This window comes from Diceros bicornis, chromosome 13 (genome assembly GCF_020826845.1).
Source record: "Diceros bicornis minor isolate mBicDic1 chromosome 13, mDicBic1.mat.cur, whole genome shotgun sequence".
NCBI lineage: Eukaryota > Metazoa > Chordata > Mammalia > Perissodactyla > Rhinocerotidae > Diceros > Diceros bicornis.
Genome location: NC_080752.1, coordinates 28,111,294 through 28,123,576, shown reverse-complemented (window position 1 = coordinate 28,123,576; position 12,283 = coordinate 28,111,294). Strand labels below are relative to the sequence as shown.

The following is a 12,283-nucleotide window of genomic DNA, read 5'->3' as shown; positions in this document are numbered from 1 at the left end:
TGCTTCTACTTCTTTTATTAAACAAATGTGATACAATGACAAAATTAAATACCCTTTTCCCTCTGTTCTTTATAATGAGGAAATCTGTCCTTTATGTTAAAATTCAACTTGCAGAAATGGATTGTACTTGATAACTTGCTGTGCGTCCATAAAAACATAAAATATAAGAAGCAATGTTGCTAGAGTAGCTGCTCTCATTTCCTGGCAGTCATTACATGCTTCCAATACAAAACATTTTTCTCCTAACTATCCTTTCTGAGCTCAAAAATGGATTTCCCTGCAGCCCCTGTCATTCAGTTATCACCTCGGGAAATGCACAGATATAACTGATGATCCCTTTAAAACATCCTGCAGCATGCCACCCTCTCTCATCCTTCATCTTTTGTCCCGTTCCCGTCATTAAATGTTACATTGCCAATGTATATTTTATAGGGTGACCCTGACGGATGTCACTTTGATACTGTGCAGGGATAATAAGATTGCACATATAATGAAAGGCCGATAAATAGAAAAATGTTTATGAGATGGAGAATGGCGGTTTTAACAGTTTTATGGCTTTCTTTTTTACTCTCTCTCCTCTCCCTTTGCTGGTAGAATTGTGGTTTTGTTACAGGAACTAGAAAACATTAAGAAGGGTGATGTGGTGATAGAACCAAAAGCGGTAAAATCCCCCTTGCCCTGTTGCTGAACTCCAATAAAGTGAATTCAGGAAATAATGAAGTATTTAGCTTGTGGGAAAGAAAACTGATTTCAGCGAATGAATTCTTGGCGTTTGGGAGACCCTACAGAGAAAACAAGATTCTTGGTGTTGGCATTACTATATTTAAAATGTTAAGTCTTTATTTAAACAAGCAGCTCAGTAAAAGCAAAAATAAGGGCCCCTCAGTGGGCGCTTGTGTGTGGGTTCCATGTTAAGTGAAGGACTGCCTTGTCACCATGTCAGGACTGCCCGGGCTTCTGTGCCAGAAGCTGATGTGGGCCCCACAGGTGCCCTTCAGTTCAGGCTAGGCGTTAGACCCATTTATGATGGCTTTGATCTCTGTCTTCAAATGAGTAATTTCCATATCTGTTATTTATTTTTTTGGTTATTTTTGGTTAAGTGGAAGAATCTTCTGTCTGTTGCTTGATTGATGGATAGGTTTATTAATGGAGCTGCTTGGAGGGGTGGCAGTAGGAGTATAGAAGTACAGGAGATCCACCCCACTGGCCCTGGAGTCACCTCCATGGTTTTGAGCACAGTTCGAAGCCATTGCTTTAAATAGATGCTTCTAGCTGTAGGTAATTTCGAAAGATGCTTTGTAGCATGTGTGGAAGTGTTTTCTTGAGTGACTCCGCCTGGTCTAAACTCTCAACCTTCCTCAGGGAAGGAAGAGTCACTACTTTGGGGTCAAGAGGCCTGTTAAGGCCACTTACTTGGCACATCTCTGTGACATATGTAGCCTAGAGCCAAAAGTAGGCCAGAAGACTTCTCCCATAGCATAAGCCACTGGATGGCTGGAGGTATGGTGAGCAGGTCATGGGGGGGTGCCCGTGGTTGTGGACTCCCTGGGTCTGTCCTATATAGAGCATGGAGTTTGTTTTTGGTGTGGGAACTAGAAAATATTTCTCTAGACTTGTGCATAATTCTCATTGTGCACTTGTGCCTACCACACGTATTTCTGATCTTCGTACCCCTGAAGTTGCTTTAGGCAGGTATGGTTCTATAATTTGTGGGTGCTGGGGGGGTGGGGTTCCACCCTGGGGCAGGAAGCCGGGCCGCCCATTGTGATTAGGGATACAAAGTGTTCTTTTGTGCTCTTCAGCCACGACTTTTCAGGGTCCAGGTAAGAGGTTTAAGATACTACTACACTGAACTTCGTAGATAAAAGATAACCCAAATTTGAGCCTCTGGCTTAAAAAAATTTAGATGGCTGTTTCCCCTTAGTTTATAGCAGAATGGTTAAAAGCATAAGACTCTGGAACCAGCCCTCCAGGGCTGCCACGTGAAGCTGTGTGAGCTTGGCCACCTGACTGGCTCCCTGTGCCTCAGTTGTCTCTTTGGTAAAGCAGGCATAATGAAGATATTTACCTATTAGGGGACCTATGAAGTTAAAATATAGTAAGGTATGGAAAGTGCATATTTATAGTGCTTAGCTATCATCTTTGTAGATTTCATAGCCTAGTAAAAGGTGGTTTGTTGGTTTACAAATAAAGCCGCTGAGTGAGGAAGTGGTGGCATTGGATTCCTAAGCCCGCTCTCCCACCAGCCCATGGTGCCCGCCTTTAGAGCAGCTGCTTCCAAACACCAGCTCGTGTGCATGGATTAAGTTTTCACTGGCCCATGAGGACTGAAACAGAAATAAGAACAATGGAGTCATTTTTTATAACACTAAATATCAAGTTAAGGAGCTCTTCTTATTTGGAGATTGTCTGCCTTTTCTACTTTTTTGGAAATAAAATGTCTTTGCTTTTATGAAGGTGAGATCAAGAGGCAGTTATTTTTAATGACCTTACTTGGCAGAATAAAAAGTTGGCAATCTTGTATCCATTTCTCAAAAGTTTTATCCTTTTAGAGCTAATTTCAGGTGATTTTTAATTCTCAGGAAATACTCAATCCATCAGATGTTTACTGAATACTCAGTTGTATTGAAGATGTTGTCCTAGACCTCTGAGATACTCACAGATGAAGTAGACACAGACTTGGGGAGATGGATGGGCTCATTCGTGGTTACAGTCAAAGGGAGAGCCTGTATGTACAGGAGAGAGGCGAGAATGGAAAGTTAGGAGCGAAAACGCCGTCAAGTAGACCTCCGGGGCATGGGGAGAGGGGTGAAGGAAGACTTCAAGGAGGAGAAGATAACATCTGTGATGACCTGAGCCCTGAATGGTGAGGAGGACCCAGACACTGAGGAGATGCAGTGGTGAGGAGTTCATAGGGCTGCATTCCGTAGGGAGAAGGAAAGCACTGAGGAACGGCATAACCCAAAAGCCATGAGAAGTGGGGAATGCAGTGGAAAGGTCTTCTGAGGACAGAGAGAGAGGCCTGGAAGAACTGGCGAAGCAGCTGGGTCTTTGTTCTGTTGGCCTTGAGAAGCCTTCGATGATTTGGAGAGGGGAATGACAGGTCAGAGCTGGGAATTGGGAAGACTGACCTAGTCTCTGTGTGGGAGGGGACAGGCCAGCCCAGGGCCTCAAGTCGGGACATTCGGGTGGAACTGTTGGACCAGAGGTAGGATCTGTAGGTGGCTGAGGTCAGCAACTAAAGCAACATAGAGCTTAGGAATGTCTTAAGTTTGGTTAAAAAAAAAAAAAACACCAAAAAACTTAAGTCTGTTCTAGTTTCTTCACAATGGACAAACATAGTGGTAATAACTTAAAAATCTTTAACGTGCCCAAGTGGGATTTTAAAAAATGAAGAGGAGGGTGCTTGGTTCAGGAACATCTCTGTGAACATCTTAGTGTGGCCTCATCATTACAACCGGTTAAATCCCGGGAGACCTTCTTGTGCTTCCAGTCAGTCTTCTCTTTCCTTTGCCTTTCCCCAGGAGAGGAGGTGGAGGTGGGTAGGACGGATTGCCTTGCCCAGAAGCAGGCTGCTTCCTCCTCCTCAGGCTTCCCCTTTTGTGGGTGTCAGATCAGGTGCCCTTCCACCTCTTGCGTGCAGAAGGCTGTGACTGCCGCGTGCCTTCAAGCAGATCATCATTCTACCACATGCATTCTGAGACCACAGAGGTGGTGTTGAACGATTAGCAGCAGAGCCAGCTGACAGTGTTGGGCTCCTTGAGGGATTAGGGGATTCGGTTGGTTAACAAAAGAAGGAGCCCAGGAGAGCACTGCTTTAATTACCAGAGTAGCTGCTGAAAGACAACCAGTTGCCTGCTGGAAAAAGATCTGTAAAGGTGGCTGCTCCTAAACATAGCTGATGGTTCTACCCAGTGCCCAGCTTCTCACCTCAGATGTTCTGAACAGTTGTCAGATCCAGCCCTTGAATCCTCAGGGAGTGAAAGGAAAGAATGACTTGCATAGGAGTCTGTGCCAGGAAATTTTACGACTTGCTTCACTACCCTTGCGTTAGTAGTTTTTGCTAAGAAACAGTGCAGCTCTAATTCCCAGGCAGAGGTGGTCTTTGAAATCAGAGGGGCCAAGCTTAGGTGCAGGGTCAAAGCACTCTAGTAGAGTGCTTCCCAGGGGACATGTCACACACAGGCTTCCCGGACCAACTCCCATAGCCAGAGTCTCATCTCTTGGCCTTGGCCATTTAGGGCCCTGGGTTGGGGAAAGAAGTCTGAGAAGCAGCTCTATGCCATGTGTGCTTCTCCCTCCTGCCCCTACTGGGTTTGGGGCCTTGTTTCATAACTATTCATTGCTTGCTGGAACTTCCCCCTGGAACAACAGCTTAGGAAAAAAAAAAGCTTTAGATCTGTCCATTCTATCCAGTAAGTAAGGGGTGAGTTTCTTCACCCTCTTTACCTGGACCACCAAAGGAGGGAGCAGATGGTAACTGAAGGGTATTCTTCAAACAAAAGTTTTAGCCGGGGAACAACACCTTGATTCTAACTAATTGCACATTAGCATGTAGATTTAAGGCATTGTATAGAGATCGTTTAGCTGTGTGTTCTCTATATATTTAGCATCGGAACAGTTAATAATATGTGTTAAAGAATTAAGGTAATTTTTTCTAAATGCTTACTTTCTAACCCCTGTAATGGGCTGTGTCAGTTGTATGCAAGGGTGTGCATCTGTCATCTCTGCCATGTAGGGGGTCCTGTCCCATCTCATAATTGCAGTCTGTTCAGCTGACAGTGGTAGATGGGCTTGAAGAGCCTGTAAAATAGCTTTAGAAAGAAGCCGTATTTATAATGCCATTATCCATGGGCAGCTTCTAGGCCTGCCTCCCCATGCCCGATCTCCTCTGCTGCCCCCTCTTTTTCAGTAGGTGGTGCTTGGCCCAGAGAGGATGCCTACTGAAACTTTGGTGGTAAAGAAGAAATTAGCCACAGCTTTCCCTCACCAGCAGAGGAAGCATTTGTGGGCAGCCTCTACCGGGGACCTTCTGAGGCTGGCACCTGGACATTTGCTATGGTGCAGGGACCTGAATTAGATTCCTTCCTGCCTCCCTCCCTCCCTTCCCCACCTCCATCTGTGTACAAGGAAGCAGGACGGTGGTTTTCTAGGGCCTTCCTTGACCTAACTGTCAGATCAGTGGTCGTTGTCATTTTTTTCTGTCGGTCACAGAACTGTGTTGTGAGAATGGAAGATAAAGGAACACTGTTCTGTACACTGAATTGCAAGAGTGTGTGTGTGTGTGTGTGTGTGTGTGTGTGTGTCTACAGGGTTATTTCCAAAAGACTGAGGCCTTCCTTGGCTTATAAAGATGATAGTAGATGACAGGCTGCAGGCACCCTGGACTCTGTGTACTGGGGTCCCTGGACCTCATCTTCCACTGTGTCGTGCCCCACCCCCCCGCCACCTCAGGGTGTCTACACTTCTTTGGGTGGTTTTGGCAATAATAATAATAATGTTATAATCACAAAAATTTGGACTCAATCTTGGGTGTACCCTTATGCTTCTAATATGGGAGAAAATGAATTGATTACCTTTTCCTGCCTCCACGTCAGTCTCCCAGAGGGCTCCTGACTGAGGAGTTAGTGCTGGGCTAAGGCAGAAGAGAACCTGGGGAGTGGGGAGCTTGCTCCTCTGCTCAATACTGGGGACAGACATGTTTGCCAAGAATGAACCTTTGATACTTGAAATGCTTACAGTGCCTTCCCTCTTCAGCAGTCTGTTCTATGCTTTCATTTCCCCAAGGTCTCTGTAGAGAAGACATGTAGCTTATCTTAATTTAAAAAAAAGAAATTATTTTTTAATTGGGCAGGACGAGTTACAGGTTCTTCTTCCTTAGCATTGCAATGCCTGAGGGAAATTAAATAGCAGTTATGTTTGTGGGCAGTGTTTTAGCTTACCAAAGCCTGCAGGTAAATTGACCTGCTTGTAAGACAGGAAGGAGACCCGGTCAGATTGTCTCCTGCAGCAGGGCTGTCAACTCCTACCTCCAACCCCCTCCGCCGCATGTCTGCTTGCGCACGGGCGTGTACAGTGGGGCACCCACTCAGGCCGTGGAACATGTCAACAGTTTGTTGTTTACCCAGGGTAAAGCAGAACTGGGCTGAAGCATATCAGCAGAACTTACCTGAAGTGGGTTTATACCTGAAAAGCTACCTGTAAGAGGTGAGCTGGCAGGACTGAGCAGCACCAGTCCCTGTTGCTTCAGCCCAGATTGCCCAGGCAATGCGGCCATGGAGGGAGCCTGCCCTGATGTTGATGTTGAATGAACGTGATGGACTCCTAGCCTAACTCTGGGAGGCACAGAAGTAAAATGGTGGCTGAGGAGGAGGAACTATTCCTCCTAATGATTCCAAGTGGCCCGAGCCCAGGAAGCTCTGGATTACAGGAGCAGCCTGTGATTGAGCTGTCCACTGGTGCCCAGAGCCTTTGTCAACCTGACTCTTCTCTCTGTGTCTGTTTTCTCTCTCTGCTCCCGGCCCCCACCCCACCCAGATAGAGCACAATGGGAATCAACTTCTTCTTCCTTGTCATTCTTCTGGACATGGTGCTCCCCACACCTTATTTTTCTTTTAATGGAAAGTCAGAGAAACCTACTGATGCCTAGTTCTATAACCCCTGGGAGAAGACCTGCTGTGTGGAGAACCTGCCGCAGGGAGGGAAGCTGGTACCGAAATCTAGGAGCAAATCTCTTTATTGCCAATGGCATTTTACGTATGACCTTTTGGTAAAATCCAGCGGCCCTCCCCCTACACATGCAAACCAAAAGAAAAGGCCAAGGAGTTGGAGCAAGAGAGAGAGTCCGCTAAATATAGACCAGTGGATGTGAGCTCTCCTGTTGGCAAGAGCTGCAGCCCATAGTGCTGTTGATTGGAGATGACTTCGCCCGTCTTTTCCTTTGTTGCCCAGGCACTAAACCAGTTTAGTTCTTCATGCTGTGTGCAATTATAGTACCAAAGTGTGAGGTGTGTTGACTGTGAGGCCTTGTTGTGAGATGAGGTGAGAGCATCGGGAACAAAATGATCATTATAGGGCATTCATGTCGACAACATTTATACCTCTGTGTTTGCTTGCAAGCAAAAGCAGGAGCTAATTTGCAAGGCTGCCTTTGTAGAGCTGCCTTTTGATCAGTGATTGCCTGTGTTAATGTTTCAGTAAGCTATTGATTTCTGCTACAGCTTTTGTTCCCTGAATTTATGTGCAGTGGGTCTCTGCAGCACACACTATGCATGTTTGATTAAAGTTCAATTGACTTCATTCCTGGTGAGGCCTCGAGCTGCTTCACTCCGTATGTGTAGAACCGAAGCTTTCCCTGACATGTTCTTTTGTTTGTGCTCAAGACCTAGTCATCCATGCAGTCACCAATATGCTGTTTCTAATCCTCCTAGATTTGCTCTGTTCCAATGTTTAATCTCTTCGTAGACATTCAGTGGTTGAGAGGCAGCTAATAAAACCTGGTCTGGAGTTTTTTTTTTTTTTTAGTCAACTTCATTGATGTATAATCGGTATGCATACAATACATACCATAAAAATGAACCTACTTTTAGTGCACAATTCAGTGAGTTTGGACAACTGTATATATCCATGTAAATAAGGCCACAGTCGATTTGTAGAATCTTATCTTCACCCCAAAGTTTCCTTGTGTCCTCTTAGAGTTTTCCTACTTGCCAGACTCCAGGCAACCATTAATTTGTTTTTTATGATTATAAATTGGCCTTTTCTAGAATGGAATCATACAGTCTGTACCCTCTTGTGTCTGGCTGCTTTCATTCAACATGGTGTTTTTTCAGATTCATCCACATGGTTGGGTGTAGCAGTAGTTTTTTCCTTTTTACTGCCAAGTAGTATTCTAGTGGATAGGTGTGCCATAATGTGTGTATCCATCATACTGTTGAGGGGCCTTTGGATTATTTCCAGTTTTTGGCTGCTAAGAATAAAGTTTTTATGAACATTTGTCTAAAAGTCTTTTTGTGTGCATAAGTTTTTGTTTCTTTTGGAGTGGAATCAATTGCTGGGTCATATGGTAAATGTTTATTTAGCTTTGTGAGAACTGCCAGTTTTACATAGTGGTTTGACCATTTTACATTCCCACCAGCAGTGTATGAGAGTTCTAGTCACTCCCCCATCTTCCTGGGTTTTGAAATTTGTATTCTTTCGTCTTCTCATGAACTAATTTTAGACCTACAGAGGAGGGTCCTTCTGGCTGCGTCATTTTGATCCTTGGTACTCAGATGATGGAATCTGTTCCAGCCTCCTTATTCTTGTTTAAAAGCTGTTACTTAAGTGTTGACAAAAAGTCGATGTTTATTTCAATATTTAGGTTCTTTTTCGTGTCCTGATTTTCACACATACTGGAGGAGTACACAGTATAAGAGTAAAGGTTTAAAGTTGTGAACCTGGGCTTTTCTGTCTGGTGTCTGGAATTGGGCCAGTGTTGTAACTCCGCTGAACTCTGGCTTCCTCTATTTTAATCTGCAAGTTTTGCCATCTTTTAAAACCATTTGAAACTCTTTCAAAACATTCATATTTGAGAAATAGAAATACTTCTTGTAACCTTGTGAGGCAGTATTGCGTTATGGACCAGTGCTGTGTAGAAATGTCAAGGTGGCTGCTGCTTAACAGCCTCCAAGTAAGACAGGTTTGGCAGAGACTCTGGTAGCACCTTCCCACCCAGTTTTCTCTCCCATTTTTGTTTCCTTCTGTCTCCTCTAGCTTCACATTTCCTCTTACATCCCAGGCCTCTGTCGTCCGCTGGCCTTAAAAGGACTTCAGCTGGAGGAGGAGATGGGTAGAACCACTTTGAATTTTCTCATTCTTCTTTCCAGCTTTGGGATTGGGCTGTGATTTACTGCACCAGCTGCCCTTTTGAACTGATGAAGCATGCCACTCTAACGAAAGTATTTGAAGGGTGATAGTGACCTACCTTGGCTTCTGTTCTGTATTTTCTCATAGGAAAACCAAAGCTGGGTGCGTTTTATGTCAGCACAGATCTCTTAATCCCCTAGTGGATTTATGAGTTTGTTCCCTCCAGCCAGCCAACACCAAAAGACCAGTATTACAGAAATGACTTTCCAAGTCAGGGAGGTAGTAAGTAAAGAGGCAGGAGCCAGGAGGTTCTCGGACCATGACCTTAGGGGCTCAGGATGCTCCAGTCACCACAGGGACAATTCTAGCCTACATTTGTAGAATAACGTGGTAGACAAACAAGTCAGAACTCCAAGGGCAGTTCCTACATTTTCCCTTATTGTTCGATTACCGTTTCATGGAATTGAAAAGAGGGTGCGGTGGACACGTGCATGTGCGAACATGCGTGTGCTTTTCCGCGGTGGCTGCCTCCTCGCCTCCTTGGCCTGGGGTCATGCTTCATCTGTTAAATATTGGCAGTCACTAGCATTTTGTTAAGTGGTGCTTGGAAAGACGGAAACACATCCACAGCTCCAAGAAATACATGCTATAGGGTTATGGAAGCCAGTCAGAAGTTCGTCTTGAATCACAGCCCTCCTTTAAGGATCTGATGACAGCTGTGGTCCTACCTCTTAGAAAATGCACAGACATAGAATCCAACTCTGAGTAGTGAGAACTCAGCACACGTACATTACCTGCTTTGCAGAAGCCATTTCCCACCTAAAATCTGCCCTCTTCTCTACCAACTTACTTGTCATCGTGTTCTGAGGCTGTTGCTTCTAGGATGCTTTTAATGAAACCTTGTCTGATTGGGACTCTTGTCAATTGCAGGAGTTCGTTGTGTGGTATCCGCACTTTGTCTATTTTAGTCTCCCCAACGCTGGTCTTTCCAGATAGATCTCAGGTCACTGGAGAACAAAATCTTGGCTTCTTTGTTTCTTGGCTCCTCGATTCACAAGGCAGTGAGCCTTCTATGAGACAAAGTGGTGCTCTGGCCAAGTAGTTCCCACCTTGGGATGCGGGATCCCCCCAGGGTGACTTCCCAGGATATGATAGTCTGCCAGGTTAATTCACTTTCCACAATATTGATTTAATTAGAGAAGATCAATGTGATCTAGACTCTCTCACTACTTTAAGCGATTTATTAAAAATTCTAGATAGAGATACTTTATATTGGGATACTTGTTTTAAAATATGAGTCTTTCATCAATCAGGGTTAGCTGAACATACCATTCACCCATTTGTGTGTATGGCATGTCTGCTGAGCCCCTCGGGGTGGGGGTGCCAAAATCTCCCTTTTTTTTAAGTTGCATTTGGGCTCGTGTCTTCTTGCTATATTTTTTAGAAAGATGTCTTGCCTCTCTTTCTGCTGGGCTGTGAAAAGAGTAGCTCCTTTTGTCTTAAAGACTGGCCTTGTGACATGTGGCATTTCATCTCTACATCAGTACCACTCTTAGTCTTTCTTTGTCAAGCCCCAGTCATTGCCTTTAGGACTTGTGCCAACCTGTCCCGGTGTGGGCATTCAGCCTGGGGGGGAGGCTGTAGAGCAGTGTTTTTGGGTTTGGGGTCTCTGTTGTCCTTGACCTTCCGCCCGGCCCTAGTTCCCAACCACCTCGGTTGTTTTCTTTGGTTGTTTCTGGAGTAGTCTAACTGGCTAGGCATTTCCTTGTCACACCTGTGTGATTTCACTGGAATACTGTGAAGGAAACATCCTCTGTGTACACACACAGACACACACAGCTAAAGGGCGGAGATTTTCCTTTGTCCATTGTTTATTGATGCATCTCCAGTGCTTAGGCCAGTGGTGGTGCCTGGCACATAGTAGGCACCCAACAAGTGCTTGCAGAATGAATGAGTGTTCTGACATCTAAAAGGTATGCTCCACCGGGCGAGGAGACAGGCCCATTCGGGCAGCTCAGCAGGTGTGTCTTGAGCAAGCCTGGTTCCCCTCACTACTCCAGGAGCAAACTGTTGTTTGTACATGTCTGCAGGGTGGCTGTTGTAAACCCATCTTCTGCTCCCAGCAGCAAAGGGTGTGCTGGGGGACATGGAAAAGCCAAACCCCTCTGGACACTGCCCTCACTGCCAGCCCTTCTTTCTTGCAGGGGGAGCTGATCACCTTCTATTACTACTGGAAGAAAACCCCTGAAGCAGCCAGTTCCCGGGCTCACCGCAGGCACCGCAGGCAGGCCGTGTTCAGGAGGATTAAGACCCGCACTGCGTCCACACCCGTCAGTACGCCCTCCAGACCCCCCTCCAGTGAATTCTGTAAGTGGGGGACTTTTCACATGCAGCCACACACTGTGTCCCAGCTCTGGGCCTGCACTCACAGGCCTCCTTGTCACAGTGTGGGCAAAATGTAAGTCTTGGCCTTGGCCTGAGGCGTTTTGGATAACTTCAGAGGAGATTTTCCATTTAGCGGATAGTGTACTGTTTGTTTGAGTTTTCATTGCACTTGTATTGTGATAGCAATAAGATCAAATGCACATTTTTTTCCTTTTCCTCCTGCTTTACCAAGATCCTTCTCTTGGTCCCAGTGTGACGTGCAATCTAATATGACGAGGAAGCCCACACCTTCTTAACTCCTAAAAACTAGAATGCAGCAATAGTGCCTTGTGGTTCTGTCCTGGCCCAGGACATTTGACCTGAGGGTCACTTATGTTGCACATGCAAACAAATAATCTGGTAGGAGTGCCGGGGGAGGACTCGATAAAAAGGGAATTTCTCAGGATGCCTGGACGAGTCAGGGAGAGCATCATGGATGCGCTTTACCCTGTTCAAATTTACCAGCATAGGCATCAGTGCCGGCGACCCCAGGGTTCAGGTGTGACATCAGCCCCGCAAAATCTGGCAGGGCAGGCCCTTGGGTCCCACCCCTCACACACAAGTTTTTCATTCTGATGACTGGCCCTGAGGAATTCAGAGTGGTCCCTTGTGAACACTGTCCCACCTTAGCCTACTGGGCCACTCTGATTAGTGGTTCAGAGCCTGGGGCAGATCACAGATCACAAGTGGTCCTGGTCTTAGCTGAGCATGATGGTGTCTCTTCCTCCCTCATTGTGTGCCCGCCATACCCAGTGGACCTGAGTTCAGCCAGCGAGGATGACTTCGACAGTGAGGACAGTGAGCAGGAGCTGAAGGGGTACGCCTGCCGCCACTGCTTCACCACCAGTAAGTGGGGCTTGGTGGGCAGTGGGGGCCATTCACTGGAGCAGGCCAGGCTCAGACACTTCCAGGTTCTGAACATTTCATGAATTGAATTGGAGACCTGCCAGGGCAGTAATTGATTTGACATTTGCATTGAGCTTCAGGGTTACTTGAGAAAGCTGAAAATCTT

The 12,283-nt window shown here is 45.9% G+C and overlaps 1 protein-coding gene across 9 annotated transcripts in view; it reads left to right on the top strand.

The window, feature by feature from the left end:
- RERE (arginine-glutamic acid dipeptide repeats) overlaps window positions 1–12,283 on the top strand; it is a 409,123-nt gene that overhangs the window by 385,049 nt on the left and 11,791 nt on the right. For all 9 annotated transcript variants that reach the window (XM_058552817.1, XM_058552816.1, XM_058552812.1 and 6 more), the window contains 2 exons: window positions 11,052–11,214; window positions 12,025–12,117. In XM_058552817.1, the coding sequence (XP_058408800.1) occupies window positions 11,052–11,214; window positions 12,025–12,117 (256 nt within the window). The remainder of the gene's footprint in view (window positions 1–11,051; window positions 11,215–12,024; window positions 12,118–12,283) is intronic.